Genomic DNA, 21,094 nt, shown 5'->3' on the forward strand with positions numbered 1-21,094 from the left:
TTTATTCATTAAAAACATTTATTGGATGCTAATACATGCCAGGCACTATGTCTGGTGCTGAGGTTAAAAATACGACTGGCCACATTCCCTGAGCTCAGGGAACCACAGTCTACCTGGCTGGAGAGAAGGAAAATTAAATCCATCCTTTGCCACAGGGCGGTAAGGGCCATAAAAGTCACCCTGCGGAAGCATCTACAATCCTCACTCAGATGTGGATTCTGCGTAATACAACATGGTTATCCGTAACAAAGGTCACCAAAAAACTCATTTCTGGATGAAAAAGAACAGAAATTCTGGATCTGCCAAAACTGTGCTAAACATGATGAATGGCCACCATGAGCACACAAGTAACACAAATATTAACTAACGCTGTAGATGATTATCAGCTTTTCTTTATCAAAGTCACTGAGCATTGCCCAGAAGAACACAGATTACAGGCCTGGGGACGCCCCCAGTGAGCAAGCCCCACTGCAGTGATGATGTGCCTTAAAATATCTATATCGCCTGAAAATTGCCATGGACAACTGACAGATCTCCTCCTTCAGATCAAAAACTGAATCTGGAATCTGTGCCCTTTAATGAAGCAGAAGCGGAATTTAAATGTTAGCTTCTACCCTTTTAAGTTAAAATACAGAATTGCGACAGAAATATAGGTTCTCCTCCATCTTCCATCCGTCTCCTTCACCCTATTTAAAGGCTGACATTTAAATACCTTGATGTTAATCCTAATGCTTGTGAGGAAGCAAGGCATCATTAAGAATTTCTCTGAAAATCACTGGGTACTGAGCCTAAATTGGGAAACAATTCATTTGCGAACTTGTAATAATATGTGTTGTACCAAGCTGCATTAATGAGAATTTTTTTCACCTTGAATACATGAGAATCATTAAGTCGGTATGCTTATTCTCATTAAAAGAATCAACTTCTATGCTTTTTGGTGAAAATCTTATAAAGGATATTAGCTCCCAGGAAAAGTTTGCAACCTGTTTAATGATGACATTTTATACAAAACTGTGACTGGCAGTAATCAAAATAATGTTAATTCAAGGAAGTCCAAATAAAATAAAATATATTGTTATAAATGGCAATCAATTTGAAGGCTGAAAATACTATTCCTATTTCTCCAAAGACAAAAGGAAGTAACTTCTTAAAACATTTTTGTGCCAAGATCGTGTCTCGATTCCAATTTATTTTGTAGCAATAACAAGACTATCAGTTCTTAAGCACCATGCCAAGTGTTTTAACTACAAATAAGAGCGAATATGCAATTCTTATAATAATCCTACAAGGTATGGATTTTTTATTTATTTGTAGATGTGGAAATTTAGATATGAGGAGATGAATGAGGCACCTATTACTCTGATGCTATTTTTTGAACCTCTAAAATTTTCTATTTTTCTGCCTCTAAAATCAGCTCATAAGGCCCAAAGGTCCGAGGACAGAGAGCAGAGAGCCTAAACAGCAGGTAGGAATGATGAAATTGGCATAAGTGGAATCCAAGCTCAGGTCTACCTGTCGCAACGGTCAACGTCTCTGCTGGCTCAAGTCACATCGTTGACCGTGTGTATTCATTCCTTCACCTCACTAGACGGTTAGATCTGGCCTAAGAGCAAGAATTAAGTGAGGGCTTAAATCTGATTGACAGCTTCTCCTCTAGTCTACAAACATTTCAAAGAGCAGAAAGCCAGCTGCCTCTCCCTTGGCAAGTTCCCATTGAATCCAAATAAATAATGCAGTGTTTTCTGTGTTTTAATTTTCTTTAGGATTACTGTTCATTGTGGTTTAATTTCTGCCTGTTCTAATTATTGCACATCCTGTCCTTCAAAATAACCTTGTAATCCAACGTTGTCCAAACTTCGACATTCTCCCACCTTATGAATGAGGTTAGGGTGACTCCTTTTCGGGACCGCAAATATCGGTGCATCTCAAACCATTCTTTTTAAAAGAACAAAACCCTAAGGAAGACAAAAACTGGATCTTTCATAAAGCATGGCACATTTTGCCTGGTATTAATTCCCATTTCAAAAGATAACATTTTGGGAGCCTCAGGAGTAATTACCACCACTTGGCTTTCAATGTGTGATCTGGAGGGATTTGGGAGGATCTGCCAAGTACAGAGCAGCCAGTGACAACGCCCGCTCTTCCCTCCCCTACACCAGGGCACACGCAGTTCCCTGACTCTCCCAAGCCAGACTAAACTGCTTTCCCCGTGTTTCTTAATCACATTTTCATAAAATTATAAAAGGCCAAAAAGGAAAGCCAATCACCCTTCTGTGTACCCATCTTTGTGGGGAGAGCTCAATCCCCTATTTTTGCATAACGGTAACTTTCTTCTACGTCACACAAAGAGCTTTTCCATCAGGCTTTCACTGATCCTCTCAACTTAAAATAAGCATCAAATGTGATCATTCCCATTTGAGAAACAGGCGAAAAGAGGCATAATGATTGAGATACAACGCTCTGCTAAAATAGGTCATTTTAAAAGTCGAAAGAGCCTTAAGACTTTCTTATGTAATCCATATATTGTAAGAAGTTATTTCTTGTTTCTTACTCACATAGCTTGCTACAATTCAAAATTCATTTCCTTTGCTTTTGACTAGGATCTAGTCCTCAATTCCTTACACACATAAAACTAAGTCATTCAAAACTATTCAACTACTAGGATTTTGTTTCTGTGCATTCTAACGTTAGGACTCAAACGCATCCTCCTTGAATGGTCTCAAACAGGCATCCTCATAAACTACCAGAAATATTTCTTCCAGACTGTGTCCTGAGGATAACAGGGAGTCCGGAGGTCACCTCTTCGACCATATGCCTGCCCTATATAGTGATCTGTGCTGGTCAATGTCTGTCACCTCTGGCCTGTTCAATGAGAAAAAGGCAGTTACATTTTTGAGTTAAAATTAGCTGCATTCTGGTGTGTCATCTAACTTTTGGAAACGCTGCCAACAAAGCAACAAGGTTTAGGCTTAGCCTTTATTAAAACATAATAATAAGTTTACGAGAACACCCCCACCACAGACATTTTAGTGAACTGAGATTTTTCTCTCCATATTTGTATGGAACTAATGTAGCATTTGCATGCAATGCTAAAGGCATACATATTTATATGGGTTTACACTCTCAGACCTGCCAACCTGACATTGTGTCTGAGACTAGCCATCCCAGGCTTGTATCACAGTTGGGGCGTGAACACACCACTGCCCTATTTACATACCATACAGACACCTGTGTTCAACGTTTGTCATTCAATTCTAAAGCCACGCAATAAAACTGCTTAAGTTTTTTTTTTGTTATTATTATTGGCATAGCATAAAAATAGAGATACCAGAACTCATTATTTTCTTCTTTTATTCTTCAAAAGCAGACCCTGGCAAATGCTAGCGCTATAACTATCCCAGGCCCGACAGCCAGATATAAGATCCCATGGAGACAATTACAGTGAAATCTTACCTAGAGAAGGGCCAAGATGACAGCAAGCCTACATACACCACTCCCAACATTTATACAAACAGTGACCCTAAAATCTAAAATCTGGTGTCATTCCCTTACTTAAAAAAAAAAAAAAAAAAACCTTTCAGGTACTCCTCAGCATCTTCAGGATAAAAACATCACTCAGAGTTCCTAAAACGTATCAAGTACTTCCATTCTCAACTCCTTATCTACAAGTCCCCCATGCCGGATGTTTTTGCCACCCACCATTCACCATCACTTCTTTCTCACTTGCTGCTATCTCTATCCATTCTTAGAAACTCATCTCATGCCACCTTCTTGTGTAGGCCATTTGTGACTATCACCAAACCCCAGCAAGGGTTAGGTGCCTGACTCTGTGCTGCCCAGACCCTGAAACCACACCTCTCTCTTAATACCCTTACAAGAGCTGTGTTAGGTGTTCTGGGCTAAGGATATACCTAGGCTTCAATCTTCTATCCTCAGCTCCTGCAAGAGTCCCAAGCACAGATCAGGCCCCCTCGGACGAAGAAGGGAGGACAAGAAAGGTATATATATCCCAAAGGGGAAGCGCATTAAATCTTAACATCAAGTACCAAAGGAATAACTCCCATGCTCACCCTGCTGGGGGCAACGCAAAGCTTTTCTGGATGCCAACACATAAAGAACATTTGAATGGGAGGTTCTACTCATAAAGTTCTGTATTTGGTATTAAGAAATTTGACACTTCTAAATTTGGTCCTACTATCACTGTGTGACCTTCAAAATGCCATTTAAGGATAAGTCAACTTCTACATTAACAACAACGACAATAATAAATCCTATCTTTTGCATTTGCTCTACGGCACAAGGGCTCCTGATATCACATATAAGCAATGATCTTAAAATTCTGGTATGGAGGAAGAATCTTGCATTTTGAAATTAGGGGGAAAAAAAAACCTGCACTCAAATCCCAGCTCTGTTCTTTATTGGCTGTATGTGTTAAGGCAACTTGTCTGTTCTCTCTGAGCTTTGTTTCATCTGTGCCATGAAAGTAGTGACAATTATTTCTAGGGATTGTCCAGAAAAACAAATGAAATAAATGTGAAAGACTGTGCCCAACACAGAGTGGCCTTCCATATGTTTGTTCCCATCCTTGTCCACTATTCAGAGAGTTAGGTGTCATGTGAGCACAGACAGGGGTGCACAGTGACACAGAGATTGTCATGCTCCTACTTGAGTCCTGAGCTGCTAAATGAGCATAAGCCCTTACAAACTGTGTGCTTTAATGGTACAAGAGGCCAATCGGATTTTCTCCAAGATCCGTGAATTGCCTCCATGTATGGCAACTAGATTTTCATACTGTCTTTTCATCATTTCACTATGAAAATCTGTGTTTTCAAGATGCTGTGACTCTTGTGTTGCTGGTAGTTCTCAGGGGAATGAATTATAAACCTAAGGGAAACACAAGGGCTTTCAGAATCTTCTAAAATTGTCTATTTCTTAAGCTGGGTGGTGGGTAAATGGATGCCCACTTTATTACTATTCTTTAAATTCTCCATAAGGTTCTCTGTGGACGGTTTTGTATGTGTGATATATTTCACAACTTAAAAGGGGGAATGCAGTCTTAATATTGAAAAATCCCAGGCATGGACATTACCCTGGCATTTACTAAGGATAATACCACTTGAACTGATTAATTTTTTGAGCCACTGATAATATTTTAGAGGATTTATGGTTTAATACTTAAAAGTTCCTTTTTTTTGATGCACCTTGAAAGCCAAATTCTGAAGGCCTGCAAATTTCATGCCACCATGCCACCAATGTGACTCAAAGAGTCAAGCATCCAAAAGGAAAGGCAAGCCAGATTACCCAAAAGAAGACCCCAGTTCTAACCCCAATTCTTTACTGACAGTGAAGCTGCAAGCAAACTTCCAAAGTATTCAGAAAGCAAGTTGAGATACTACTTTGCCTAACACCCTCATTTGGGATAACTGCAAGTCAGAGGCTATTTTATGAAGACACGCTAAGTGCTGCCAAACTGAGACTGCTTTCTTCTTCTCATGCCTTCTAGCTGTACATTTTTTACCTCCAGTGTTTGGTGCATTTATGCCAAGTTAAAAAATAATTTAATCATTTAACTTTGAGGATATTAATAGTAATAATCAGTAATAACCCAAGGAGGGATCTACAAAAGTAAATTCAGTGCTGATAAGGTGAACAGTATTACAACTGTGTCATGCTCTGCCATTAACAAATCAGTCACAGACATTTGCACTGAGAAATCACACACACACACACACACACACACACACACACACGAGGTGTCAGGAGACGAGCGGGTAACTGTGTAGGCAGCAGATGGGAGGACTGCTTCATAAGCACATGAGCACATGCTTCGTACCAAAGCGAGGTAAGGGCCCCTCAAAATACAAAAGAGTTCGGTGAACTTATCCAGAAGCCAACAATCAGAAAATCTAACAACCATCCATTTTCAGGTTAGGTGTGTATACTATGCTTTAGAATTTAGCATTATTGGTATTGGCTTTTATTTATTTCATTTAAGGGGAAGCCCCATAATCTCTGTGGAAATCAGAAGCCTCAAAGGTTATAATCTAATCCTAGAAGCATAAACAGTAATGGAATGGAGGATGAAGCAATGTAAATAATTTTGGCCAGGGTACCTGGGTGGCTCAGTTGGTTAAGCATCTGCCTTTGGCTTATGTCAGGATCCTCAGGTCCTGGAATGAAGGCCTGCAGTGGACTCTCTGCTCAGCGGGGAGCCTGCTTTTCCCTTTCCCTCTGCTCCTCCCCTCTGCGTATGCTCTCTCATGAATAAACAAAAGCTTTAATAAATACATAATTTTGGCCATTCTGTCCTTCCAGACTTTTGTTAAGTATTCCACAATTTTTCAACCAATAACGTAAAACCTATGATCAAAATGCAATATGCTAATCAGTTTACTCTAAATAAGCCAGTGATGAGGTTCATTCAATTATATAAGTAACATTAAATTCATCGTATAATTTCAGAAAAATGGTTTCCCTCCTTAAATAATGATGAACAATACTTAATCATTTTAACATGTCAAATGCCTTATTCTGGCAAAACAAAGATGTGAAATAAAGTTATGGAAATGTTTACGGTATATGCCCAGGAATGGGCTGGAGCAACTTTTGGGGAAAATGAGGGAACTAAGTGGTTAACTGCCAGCACACACACTCATGCTAGAGGACACAAAAAGGTTCACAGCAGTTGTTAAATTCATTTAGGGAAACTCACTTTATTTTTCCAGCAGAGCTCTCACCAGCTAATCTGTATTACAACCTGCAGGAGTCTTAATATTCTCAGCAGGATCAAGATTCAGGCCACACTGATTCAGCTATTTAATCTTGCAAGAGAACAATATTTGGCAGGAAAAGCCCCCACAGCACTGAGGGGACGTCCCAGAGGTTCGCTGTTGGCACCAATTGGGCCAAGAACACCAAAGGTGGAAACCAAACAGAGCAAACCAATGTTTACCACTAGCTTTCAGTAAGTAGCTCTCTGCTCAAATGTGCACGTGCATTCGACATACGTATGCAAAACATACATATCACAGGCATCTATGACTCCTTCAGATACATGTATATTTTTAATAGACAAAATGTTTTCTCCATATTTTGGATCTAGTCCAGAAAGATTTTAATTGAAAACTATCGCTATAGAGGATGGGAGTATGAAAGAGATGAAGAAAAATGATCAGAGTTTTACTTTGAAAACTTTTTTTTAATTTTATTTATTAGAGAGAGAGAATGAGAACGAGCAGTGGAGAGGGACAGAGGGAGAAGCAGGCTCCCCGCTGAGCAGGGAGCCTAATGCAGGACTCAATCCCAGGACCAAGGCATCCCAGGATTGGGATCATGACCTGAGCCAGGGACAAATGCTTACCTGACTGAACTACCCAGGCGCCCCTACTTTCAAAACTTTTCAACTTCTTAAGTACTGAAAACCAAAATGCAGGGAACATGTGTCTGAACTTTTAAATGTATGTACATATTTATTGATCTTCTTCACCACCCTGAAATTAATAAGCTGATCGATACTCTTCTATAAATGTGCATTTTTTACATTTTATATGTAATCTGTGGCTTGATTAATTTTTGAATGACACACATACTGACAGGCAAACAGGGAAGAGAGAAAGCAGACAGAGGGAGAGTGGCAAACTTAAAAAGCAAAATTGACAACTATTATACAAACGAACAGCATGAATCACTATTCAAAAAATGACTCAGTAAAATTCTTCAAAAACTATTTGAAAGTAACGTTGGCAAGGTTTCAGTTCCTTTACTTCCCAAAGCTGGCTAGTCAGTTATCCCTCTGATAATAGCACAGTGCTTCCCTCTATCAAGCACTTATCATCCTCTGTGGCAATTATCTCCTTGCCCATTAGAGGGTAAACCCAAGCTCTGTGGGGTCAGGGGTCACATCTATCTACTTTATTTCTCATTATGTCCCCTGATTCCCAGCAAAGTGCCTGGTGTGTGTGGTAAACTCTCAAAACTGTTTGTTAAGTCAGTAATTGTTTTCAAAAGTGGTTTCTTTTAGCGATTTTTTTTTTGTTTTATAGATACCAAAAAATATGCATATTCGAAAATAAGATACCACTCTTTCACCGATCTTGCCTCAATCTACATCATTTCAGTAATGGTGTCCCCCTCAACACTGACAAGTAGATGCGAGGTGCTCCGAACCTTCTCCTATGCCTTCCTTCCTTTGCTCATCTCAACACCATTTCTCCCTCGACCTCACCTAAGATTACTCTGCTCCAGTGAAAACCTTCCCCAGCCACTTCAGGTATCATAGCAAGAGCATAAACACATGCAAAATGTGATTCCTCGTTTTTTCTGCCACCAAGGGGGCCGGATACAATCTTATGTCCACAGTAAATGTCCAAAGAACAAACAAACAAGCCCTTATGTAAGGATACTGTGAGGGCCACTTCCACTTCTATCCTATTCACTGTAGTTCAAGCACCATGTTCTGGAAGATTCAAACACGAGCAGGAAATGCTGCTTGCCCTCAATGTTCTCATCATAATTACACAACAAAAATAAATGTTTAAATCACTTGGTTTGGGGGAGGTCAACTCCCACTATCAAAAATAACAAGTGTTAAGAACCGAATGATTTTTTTAAGGTTTTTCTTCTTTAATTCTTTTTTCCACATCTCTACTTTATTTCCTAGTTTCCTAAACAAACTCTGCCACTTTCATTGTTCTCAGAATGCCATGATACAAAAGCTCAATTCAAATAAATCAAAAGTTGACTCTGTTATAGTTAATACAGCTGCAAGAGGAAAAATTAATCCTAAATATGAGCAAACAAACAAAAAAATGATCATCATTTCTTGCTTCTTGCCCTTAGAACCAAGCCTGGGGGTACTGCATAAAAGCAGTAGGCCCCTCAAACAGAAATTTAGACATATCCTTTTACAAACAGCATTGCATATGATTCTGTACAGAAGACAAAAACGGCTATAGAGCAGCCCTGACAACAGTGAAAGAAAAGGAAGCTACAGTAGAAAATATGAGCAAAAAATAAAGAAAAGCAATTTTCATGACATAATTCTTCTAGGAAAATGGAATGCAAATTAGAGGACATATCTGCATATGCTTACAAAAAGAAAGGCATTCTTGCTTCTAACTTCCAATGGTGCAATTTTCTTTAATTGTATAAACTTGGCTTAGGCTACCAATGGGTTTTAATTAAATCTCTTTATAATGTCTCCTTTGATTCATGACCTCTTAATAAGTTAAAATGACACGCGACCATTATACTTATTAACTGGAAAAACAACAGGCTTTAAAACCTACCTGCAAAAATCCACTGAAATTATAATGATGTGGCATAATTTTTAATGACAGTTGCATCTGGGGACTCCAGAAATATATATATATAAGATTCCAATTCTTCTTTACCATTCAGTATATGCTATTGAAGGTATTCCCAAAGAGTATCATAAAATCTGGAAGAAAATTCAGAGACTTTATAAGTTTTTAATTTGTATAATGCACTGGAAATTTCATCACTGTTTAAAAAGCTAATCTTTATTCGACTTTCCCTGTGGCATAGGAATATTTCTTTTCTGTTGTCACACCTCTGCCCTCCTTTGCCCTCATGTCTGTCCAGGCCAAGCTGCTAGCACAGGACATGTGAAATCTATATTCTGAGCTCCATAATTCTACTGACACCTGGAAAACTTAAAAACATAATTACTACTGTATGCTATCTTTGTTTCTATAAATGACTATGGTTCAAAACCACAAATAAAAAGAGGCTCACAAGGGCCAATTAAGGACTGGAAATAGGACCTGGAGGGATTTTTTTTTTTTTTTTTTAGTTAAAATTGCTCAATTTGAAAATAGAAAAAATTTAAAAACCAGATGTAGGAGTTTTCCTGGGATGGCAACAGGTGGTATAATCTACCTCCACTAAAGAAACTGACTGAGGGGGGCACCTGAGTGGCTCAGTGGTTGAGTGTCTGCCTTCTGCTTAGGTCATGATCCTGGGGTCCAATCCCAGGGTCCTGGGATCAGGTCCCTCATTAGGTTCCCCACACGGAGCCTGCTTCTCCCTCTGCCTACGTCTCTGCCTCTATGTGTCTCTCATGAATAAATTTTTTTAAAAAAACTCGCTGATGATAGTAGCCTATGATTACAAAATGTTTGTTAGTTAATCATCTCCAAACTACCTATGATGTATGCAGACCATTTCTCATTTACACCCTGTTATGGACTGAATAGTGTCCCCCCAAAACTTGTATCATGAAGTCCTAAGCCCTAAGGTGACTGTAGTTGGAGATGGGGCCCATAAGAAGGTAATTAAGGTTAAATGAGTTCAAAGGCTGGAGCTCTGATTCAATTCAACTGGTGTCCTTAGAAGAAGAAGAGAACCCAGAGATCTCTTTCTCTCAGGCACATACATGGAGCAAGGGCCATGTGAGGACATAGCAAGATAGTGCTCTGTAAGCCTAGAAGAGAGATGTCACCAGAAATCAACCCCGTTGGACCTTGATCTTGGACTTTCAGCCTCTGGAACTGTGAGAAAATACATTTCTGTGGTTTAAGCCCCACAGCTCATGGTATTTGGTTATGGCGACCTGAGCAGACTAATGCAAGTCCTATGTTTTTCAGGTACTTAGACACCAAAAAAATTCTCCAGCTATGACATTTTACAAAGGGGGCAGTCCTTGGATTTCTAGAACAGTGAAATTGTTAGATGTCACATTAGAAAGCAAATATTCCCACTTTGCCAAGAGAACACTGCTATAAACTTTTGATAGAACTATAGAAATCACTGAATGCTTAAGAGGAGAAGAGGCAATACTGTAGTAGACAAGAATTATCTAGAGACTTATTCCTGCAACCCAAGCAAGAGGCAGGTAGGGCCTAAATTAAGGATGTGACAAGAAAGATAAAGTACAAAGCACCATGATAGGCATATGTAAAGATGCAAAAAATAAATTGAAAAAGATGTGGATGATCTTCATCTTCATGAAGCTAGAGCGATAAAATACGTAACAAGTGAAATGCTTATCAAAACCAAACTGTGGATGGTGATGTGTGGTGATGAGCAGTACAGCTAATGGTGCCATCGAACAAAGAACTCTCGTGGTTCAGAGAGGAGAAAGATCGCTGTGGCTGGGGTCTGAGTGTGTGAGTTCAGGGTCATTTACAGACACCGTGGAAATTGTTCCAAACAAGAGGGGTGACTCATGCAAAAGCCCAGAATGGAGTAAGTTGTTCAGTCCTAAAAGAAATGGAAGGACAGTGTTGACAGCCAGCCAAAGAGAAGGTGAAAGATAATTTAGAAGCAGATCACAGAGGGTCCTTAGAGCCAGAAGGAAGGAGCTTTGGAGATGAGACTTGGTCCAATGCAGAGTGGAGCTCCAAGGGAAGCTCCTGGTGAATCCTAAGTAGGGTCTTCATGAAAGAAATATTTTAGACAGACTCATCTGGTGACTGTGTTTAAGATACAATGAAAAAGGGATCCCTGGGTGGCGCAGCGGTTTGGCGCCTGCCTTTGGCCCAGGGCGCGATCCTGGAGACCCGGGATCGAATCCCACGTCGGGCTCCTGGTGCATGGAGCCTGCTTCTCCCTCTGCCTGTGTCTCTGCCTCTCTCTCTATCTCTCTGTGACTATCATAAATAAATAAAAAAAAATTAAAAAAAAAAGATACAATGAAAAAGCAGCAGAAGGAGCCTAGAAGGAGAGAAGACCAATCAGGAGCTCTCTGCAGTAACCCAGGCAGGATAAGGGGCTGAACGCAGGGGAAGCAAAAAGAAGGAAACATGGGGAAACAGATTTCACAAAAGAAGAATCTTTAGAAATGGTGTGCTGGATCCTTAACCTCTGTTTCCAAGAAGAAGAAGAAAAAAGTCATGTGTGTTAATTCTTTTATTATGGGGACCCCTTCCCACCTCCCCTTCAGACAATCCCATTTTACAGCCACAACTCTCGTACTTGCCATGCACAAGTAATTACTGGTCTGGGACGTATTTGTTTCTTTAAGTGACTGTGGCTCAACAACAGAGGATAAAAAGAAGAGATCAACCTTTGAAGTTCTGCCCTAGGTGGAAAAATAAAGCAAAACCAGGTGTCAGGGAAACCACGGATTTGGACACGAGAAAGGACCAAGAGGTGATTTTCCGTACACTGTTCTCATGAAAGTCTAGGTATTCCTTATAGAAATACCTTCCCCGAGGAGAGGTTGTCCAGAGGATCTAATTAGGCTGGGTACGTCAAAGTGTTTTGAAACAAATAAAGCATTCATGCATGTGTTCGGTATTATAAGGAAATAACGTGTTGTTGTCCTATCAGTTTCTTTGATGTATTCTATCTTTGCTTTAAAGATAATGTTACTGACCCACTGTTATTTTGGAAAACATTGGAGTCACTAAGGAAAGATAAGTTGGAGATAAGGTACAGTCCACTAAAGTGACACGTAAGTTCATACTCTGTGAAAATAGCAGGCCTTGAGGGCTGAAATCTAAATCACTGAGCTAGTAACTATCTGTTAGCTCACCTATGTTAATCAACCCAGTTATGAATTATTTTTTAAAAGACTTTATTTATTCATTCATGAGAGAAACGGAGAGAGAGGCAGAGACATAGGCAGAGGGAGAAGCAGTTTAGCCTGATGCAAGAATCGATCCCAGGACCCTGAGATCACACCCTGAGCCGAAGGAGATGCCCAACAGCTGAGCCACCCAGGCATCCCAACCAAATTATGAATTATATTAAAAATACTACACTATTCTCCTTTCAAAGTAGACTGGAGTACTCAACATCGGAAGCTTTCATACACACATTTTGCATTGCTCATAAAACAGTTGTGCTTCTTGTGTAAGCAACAAAATTAACAAATGTTCTAGGTCAACACTGAATGTCTCTCATATTTACCTTCCTTGCCTTTTAACAAAAACCTTCTTATATTTGCTGAATGGAAGAAGAATGAAAAATCCTTCTGTATCAGTTGTTCGGGCTCATATAAGACCTAATTGCCTCATACACTGTAATTTTGCCACCAGTTTACAATTAGCATGCATTTCTCATGCATGAGTTGACCCAATTACATAACAAATTTTGCCTTTGGGGATTTCTCTTGACTGCTTGTCTTCTGTCCACCATACAACTCAATTTCACACCGTCAGCAGCCTAAACATGGCCCCAGTCAGTCTCTGTCAAAATGATTTATTTAAATTACAAACAGAGACCAGATCCCTAGATAATCATCCCTACCCTCATGCTCACCCTTACATTCAACCTAACTTTGAATCAAATCTTTTAATAGACCATAGACACTGCTATTCAATTATTAGACCATCTTTACCTTCAATAATCTAATATTTTTGAAGCTAACTCACAAGATTTCAGGGAACTAAATCATCAGTATCCATGTGAGCTTATTAATGGGCACATAATTTATTTTGCATTCTAAGAAGTCAATGAAAAAATATGTAGCTCTATCAAAAAAACTAAAAATAATTACATTTCAATATCAAATTACAGAGAGATTCTTTTCTCTATAATGCTTTTTAAAAAGGCTTCAATCCTAGCTTTTACTGTGAAGCAAGTGAGCGTTTTATGAATGCTTCTGTTAAATTGAAAATGATAGTAAAAAAGGATATTTGGGAAATAGAAAAGATAACCAAAATTATACATACTGATAGGGTAAAGGAAAGAAACAGAGCAGGTGAAAATACTATTGTGTGTGGGCCAGTGATCTAAGGAAAGGGAGTTCTCAAGATTCCCACTGAAGCTAAAACACTCAGGCACATTGCACGCACACACACACGCGCACACACACACACACACACACACACAATTATTGCCTCTGTGAGTCAAGGACAGAAACAAATCTTGACAAATCACACAATGGTACACTTAACTGTTTCAGTCGGTCTATAAAATACAGGATTTTGTCATTTGGGGTTTTCCCCCCTTCTCCTCCATGTATTTCTCCATTACCTAAAATAAATTAGAAAATAAACATCTAGATTTTATCTACAGCACAGAGATTGTAAAAGTCTCTTGGGGTTGGACTTTACCATCTTATTTCACAATTTATCTATAGACTGCCTCGGCTAATTAAAAGTGCAGCTTAAATTAGTGTGTAAACAGGGAGAATGAAACACATCAATAATCTTCTCAAGGTTGGGGACTGAGTCTCTTAGATGCCAGCAATGATTCTGTCCTGCTATCAGGCTGCAGGTACCCTGAATGCATGCTTATAAACTTGAAGGTGGTAACCACCTGAATTAGAAACAGCCTTTACAATTACCCACATGAGCTAGAGCTATGAGGACAACAGGGGAAAGGATTTTCAAAATGTCCAAAGGCACAGTATTCTTCAATACATGTCTGCATGTCGTCCTTTAAGAACATTTCCCTAAAACATCAATAAGCCAAGAAGATGTGGAGCTTGACTAGGTCATTTCTGACATTTCTGAGTTTCTGCCCTAGAATTTGGCAGAGTGTGGGAATACACAATTATTTTCTAGAATTGTGTGGAGATTTGTTTTGTTTTGTTTTGTTTTGGAAACCAGTTCTGCTTATTTCCAACCATTCAGTAAATTCTGAAACCCTGACTCTTTTCTTATTCTTTCTGCAGCTATGACCAAGTGAGTAATGTAACAGAAGAATTTTAAATTGCAGCATTTAATAAATCTCCCAGATTCAATATGCTGTCATTACAGACCTCAAAAGAAAGAAGTCAAGGCTAAACCCATGCTCACACCTTTCATTACACACAATTTCAAATTTATGGTTGTGTTCTAATCCCACATCTCAGTAACAGATGCAGGCTGAGTAGGTATTTCCAAATGATTTCAAATCCTGCAAAATGAATATGAGAGTGGCAGAGAACATTTCATAACACTGACACAGACACAAGCAATCAAAAATGCCCATTCATCCACAACACATTACCCAAAACACCTAGGAGGTGTCATTAAATCCAGTTTTATGTCTTTGTGCTTTCTTTAGTCCAAAAGGGATTAAAGTCCGTTTAGAAAGATCCATATGATATTTAAACATAACATAAACAAAACAAGTAAGCAAAAGTTGAAATAAGAAAATGAAGCAACAGAAAAGTAAAGATTGCAAAGACCCTGACTTACTTAACCCACCTACATCAACCTGTATTAAGCTTGTCACTCATATGTCATATGCCTTATCATTTTCAGAATGAGCTTGCTCATCCCAGCTCCTTCAAGTGGGAATATTCTGGAGACCAGTCTGAACATTTTTTCACCCCCTTTCCTCTCAAAACAGACACAGTCCAGGCCACTGTCAAAAATATCTGTATGGAATTGGCCCATATGTTTCAGTATTTGGGTTTATCTGAAAGTAATGTGGAAAATTGGACCAAACCAAAGTACCACCTTTCAGATTAATCCAAGTTTCTCATACAAGAAAAAAAAAATCTTTGAGTAATATGGAAAACCCTGTGAGGTCACGGAAAATGTTCATGAAGTTGCAGCCTTATAAATGAATAGTAAATTCACTAGACCTCAGAATATTTAACAGTTTCCTTTCAAGACTGAATCCCTAATGGTAATATTATGAAATCTGTATCCTTTACTGCTATCCAAACATTAATATGCCTCATCTTGGCTAAAAGAACCAGTTAGAAGGCTGCTATGGGTGCTAACATAAGACAATTCCAACAATAAAAAAAAATTCTTAAAGATGTTATCTAAATTATGTGCTTTTAAAAACCTGTGTTGTCTAAATAACAGGCTTAATCCAAATGGCATTTTGTACATACTACTATGTATATGATACATACAGATTTATACGTACCTGTGTTATAAGGGTTTTTTGCATAATTAAGAACGGATCTGCAAACAGCTTCTGGTATTGAATAAAATGTATATTCCTGCTAATGATAAAGGTTGGTGAAATGATCAGTTCTTTTCTTATTAAATATGAATATTGACTTAATTTGAATATAAATGAAAGGGCTTACCTTTGAATTGGTTGCAATCCTTAGGTTAGAGGTCCCGTGGATGTCTTAAGCAGAAATGCTTGTTCTTTTTGAAATAAATTTCTGTGATAGTTTACAATTGATGATATAACTTTTTTGTGTGCAGAATTATTTGTTTTTTTTTTAAGTTCTCCAAAAATAATCCAAAGAAAGAAACATTACTCTATGTAACTGTGGTGGAATACATCTCTAACTCACATTTTGAAAAGCAAAAATAGTTTTTTTAATTTAAAAAAAAACAATGAATAGGAAAAAAGGTGAGGGGAGTAACGCATGACTGGTGTGTTGTTGGGATGAGGGAGAAAAACGAGGGGACAAAAGACATGAATCCTTAAAATTCAACCTTCTCTCTTCAAAGGAAAAAAAAAAGTCCTTACCAAAATAAAACATCTATTTCAGGAGCAAACAATGAATAAACCTTAGGGACTATGGCAAAATGAAGTGTTTACTCTGCCTCCTCCAACTCCCTAAATAAGTTTTTTAAACATCACATCATTCTGTTTTGGAACTTTTCCCCAGTAAAATTATTTCTCAAATTATATACTACAATTCTATCTCCAAATTGTGATTATATACAATGATGATGGCCCAATATCAGTGAGTTTACATCATCTGCTAATTAAATACTTCCTGGAAATTAAGGCGACATCATTTATAACATTGAGATACACAAAGTTCAGTGACTGTACAAGAGACACACAAGATACACTTCTTATGAAAAATAGCATGAATCTCACATATTTGCACATATTTTTACATCATGGACACAGTTGCTGATTTTCATTCATCTGTCCTCTTGGCTACCTAACACAGAACTGATTTTTTTTCTGAAAAAAAGAATACATTTTGACAAACTTCTGATAAAACTTCAGAAGAAACATAATTATAAGTGTGAATTCCTAAAACTGAAGACAAGCCATTTATCCACCTCTAAGCAGTACAGAATTAACACTTTTTCAGTCGCTAACAGGCTTTGAACTTCTGCTACTCTCAATTTTCTTTTTCAAGAAAAATATATTACTTAACAAGATGCAGCTTTGAAATCCAAAGCAACTTCACGTGTAAAGGTTTATTTCTGAAATTAGATGTAATGCATCATTTCAACAAATATTTGGTTTAACATATGCAACCTTACATACACATAATTAGCAAATATATGATTTTGCAAAATACTTAGCCTTATGCGTATATATTTTGTATGACTACCCCCCAGCAAAATAAATAAATAAATAAATAAATAAATAAATAAATAAGACCTGTCAGGTTTTTTAATTTAACTATAAAAGTCCCATTTTGGAAAAATTCAAAAGTTGAAAACCATTAAAAATGGAAATAAGATGCTAAATTGCAACAACTCTTATTAATAGCAATGACTGTATGTCTAAATAGACATTTAGCTTATTTAATTAAATTGATTTCTTTAGGAGATTTATTTCATCAGTCACTGTAATTAATTAAATTGAATATACATACAGAAATACAGTCATTGCTATTAAAGTGTCAGGCTCCAGGTAACTGTGACGAAATCAAAGAGAAGGAACCTATCAGGTGAACCCGGCATACTTCATGAGCATGCTGAGCACTGCTTGCACGCAGTAGCAACAGAACATTCCCAAGTCCCAATCTCATTTTCTCATCCAGACACACAAGTCAGGGCAATCGCATCACTGAACAGTCACCTACGTTACTGATCTGCTCCTGAGTCCTCTTGAGCCTCTGTAGTTCGGGGGTGTCTGTAACGATGCTGAAGCCCCTGCCTTTGCTTTCTTCAAAATCTCTCTTGTACTTGACCTAACAGAAGGGAGGAGAACAAAAGAAAGAAAGAAAAAGAAGTCAACAGAGAAAAAACAAATCCCACTCAAGACAGGCCAGGGCCAAGGAAGTGGTTAAAATTGGAAGCAATGCCTCCAGACCCCAACTCCATCAGCAGGTGACAGAAGGAAAGGCCACGGAGCAGAGCCCAACTGTGTGGATTGCATCCCGGCAATGCCATGGACTGTGTGACCTTAGGCAAGTCATTTAACCACTCTGTGCTTCGGTGGTCTCATCTGTCAAACTGGCGATAGATATTTAAATAATGGTGGGACGCCTGGGTGGCTCAACGGTTGAGCGCCTGCCTTCAGCTCAGGGCCTGATCCTAGAATCCAGGATTGAGTCCCACACATCAGGCTCCCTGCGTGGAACCTGCTTCTCCCTCTGCCTATGTCTCTGCCTCTCACTCTCTCTGTGTCTCTCATGAATAAATAAATCTTCAAAAAGAATTTAAAAATGCTATTTATTAAGCCATGGGGATAGGGTCAAATGTCCTAAGATACATATCTAACCGTGAGCAAGCAAGCAAGTGCTCCATAAGAGTTTTTATTACCACCATTAATAGTTGTACCACTGCTCAAGAAAACAGCATGGGAAAAGACAGCCAACACTGCCCCCGTGCCCATCCTGTCAGGAAAAAACATCATTTGAGCCTGCACTGCACTATGGGAGAAGAAGACACACAAAATCATCAACAGCTAGCCCTGTCCTTGCAAAATGTTCGTTCTCTTTCGTAAGGCAAAACATATGGATATGATTCTACAATGCTATCTTGCCAAATGTCAAGTATGTAAATGCTTACGGAAATATTTATAAAATAAGCCACACCTAGAGATTAAAAGGCTTCTAGCACATGCCCCTGGCACACTGTGTGCTGAGGTACCTAAGATTTTTTTTTCTGTATTTAAATACACTTCTTTTCTAATTATAACCCAGTGAAGCTGAATTTTACAGTTTCCTCAAGGGACTAGAATGGCTAATGCTTAATCTTACTAGAGCCCCATCTCCTATTATTAGCATAATAACAACAACTGTCACACCGGTTAAATATTCTGCTTGTTAATGACTGACACGCTACATCACTTTGTTGTTATTTCTTTAAAATCTAAATATTAAGTAATATAGAAACATATTTTTGATCACCCACATAATCCCCATTTTACATTCATAATTATTAGGCTCAATTAACACTTAATAGTTAACATTTAGAGTGGCTAATAAAAATACGATTCTGTAAGCGCAACTTTCTGTATAAATCTGAAAGTTCACTTAGTTGAGTATAGAATGACTGGTTTTGTTGAGTCATGTCTGTGTGTTTAAGCATTCAGTTCTCTCACATATTATTGTCCTTTGGAGGTTACCAAAAAATTTCCTTTTACCAGAAAAGCTTGAAAGAAAAATAATAACCCTCCCAGATGGCAACAAACAGAAAGGTCTAGATACTCTCTCATAACTTGTACTTAAGAATATCTTACTTTTGCTCCATATTTTCATATACATTTATAAAAGTACTAAAATCTTTACTCTTTCTATTTCCATAAATAAAAGGTCAAATAACCTGCATAGTTTTTCTTTCACAGAAAATGCTAAATGAGCTTAGCTTTGTAAACCCCAAACCCCCAGCATGAGTGAAGATACACACACACCCGCACAGTCTCAGGGTTTTATGCCTAACTAAGCAGGGAAGCCATTTAGCCTCGCTTGACATAAGCAGAGCACAGAGTCATAAAATAATAAAAGTAGCAAAGACGACAAGGTTATAACAGCGACAGGCATGAAGAAATGAGAAAAATCCATAAACCAGGTTCTGACACTCATAATACCAGTTACAGGGAGGGCACAATCACATATTCTTTTTTGGGATTAATTTAAAGGTCTTTTTTTTTTTTAAGTGGTAATTCCCAAAACAAGAACTGAAAGGAAAACCCATCAAGTCCCAGAGCCATAGGTTTGGACATCTAACTTGGGTTTGTCTCATTAAGGGTCTAGTTTTGAAGAGTATACAATCACCTCCGTAAGCAGTCTGCAGAGTTTTAGACACGTAATCCTTTTTTATGGTAGGATCCACAACCAGGCCTCATATACTCTCCGTTCCTTAATCCACCTTTACCACATACAGGGAGCTTGGAACCATAGTCACCTCCTCTCTTGTCTCCTGCTCACTTACATCCCCTCTAGGTCTAATTTTAAATGTTATATCTGATGACATGATCAGAATCATGCCAGTCATGATTCTGAGAGACAAGTGGATACAAAAAGATATCAGAGGACAAAGGGAGGAGGACTCAGTCATGTGTCCCCTTTGCCCTCATGACATGACCCCATTCTGCCAATGAAAACACTGCACCCTTGAGACAGGAGATTGATCCATACTGGACCCGTAATCCAGCATAATGTCTGTAAGCCCCAGATCTGGCACTTTGGTAGGAACCCTTGAGAAAGGGGTGCCCTTTCTCCAGGTCTGGCTCATTCAGTAAGCTGTGAAACTGAAGCTGCTGATTGCCATCCAGTCACCCTTCAATAATGACGAAGCCATCGCGGTGGCAAGCAAAGCAAGAGATCTAGAGGAAGTCTTGATCAGCCACCAGGTTTATCAGTTAAGTGAGCTAATCTATCTCCTCTTTATAATCAGAAGAATTCTGATTAATACAACCTACTCTTGCCATGCCTAAAATGTTTACACATGTACAAGCTTCCCAGTAAATATTAACATTGAATTTCTCCACTAATTCATCCTATTGTGATACGAAATTTAGTAGTTTACAAAAACAGTGAATTCTATCTTGGAAAAAGCACCACTTTGGTGGACAAGAGCCTAGAATTCTCATCCCATCTCTGTCACTTGCCAGCTACCTCAGCTCTGTCAGCCAGTTTCCTCCTCTCTAATTAGATGTTCTAGTAACTTCCTAACTAACAGATCTGTAGAGACTGAATGAGAGGAAACACAGGAAAAAACTTAAGAAAGGGATGCCTGGATGGCTCAGTGGTTGAGCATCTGCCTTTGGCTCAGGACATGATCCTGGTCTGTGGATCGAGTCCCCTATCAGGCTCCCTGCATGAAACCTGCTTCTCCCTCTGCCTGTGTCTCTGCCTCTCTCTGTGTCTCTCATGAATAAATAAACAAAATCTGGGAAAAAAAGATCTTTCGAAAGAATAAGGTACTGCGCAAATTCCCAGTGTTGCCACCATTATATTGGTTTTGCTTGGTGTGAAAGGATTATCCGTCATGAGATATTAAAGAGAATGATTCTACAATAAGAAAGATCATTGCTACCAAAGCAAAATATATTGAGAATTAGCTATTAGCTTACATTTACA

At 38.6% G+C, this 21,094-nt stretch overlaps 1 protein-coding gene and 1 long non-coding RNA gene across 3 annotated transcripts in view; both read right to left on the reverse strand.

Moving 5' to 3' along the window:
- Positions 1-15,633, reverse strand: part of LOC121496571 — a 50,342-nt gene extending 34,709 nt beyond the window's left edge. The window contains exons 1-2 of the long non-coding RNA XR_005989270.1: positions 13,866-15,633; positions 9,288-9,439 (exon numbers count right to left, since the gene is read on the reverse strand). This is a non-coding gene — a long non-coding RNA (uncharacterized LOC121496571). The remainder of the gene's footprint in view (positions 1-9,287; positions 9,440-13,865) is intronic.
- The window catches only part of NEBL (nebulette), a 344,404-nt gene that overhangs the window by 144,673 nt on the left and 178,637 nt on the right, over positions 1-21,094 (reverse strand). For both annotated transcript variants that reach the window (XM_041764982.1, XM_041764981.1), the window contains exon 4: positions 17,648-17,755. In XM_041764982.1, the coding sequence (XP_041620916.1) occupies positions 17,648-17,755 (108 nt within the window). The remainder of the gene's footprint in view (positions 1-17,647; positions 17,756-21,094) is intronic.

This window comes from Vulpes lagopus, chromosome 8, assembly GCF_018345385.1.
Source record: "Vulpes lagopus strain Blue_001 chromosome 8, ASM1834538v1, whole genome shotgun sequence".
NCBI lineage: Eukaryota > Metazoa > Chordata > Mammalia > Carnivora > Canidae > Vulpes > Vulpes lagopus.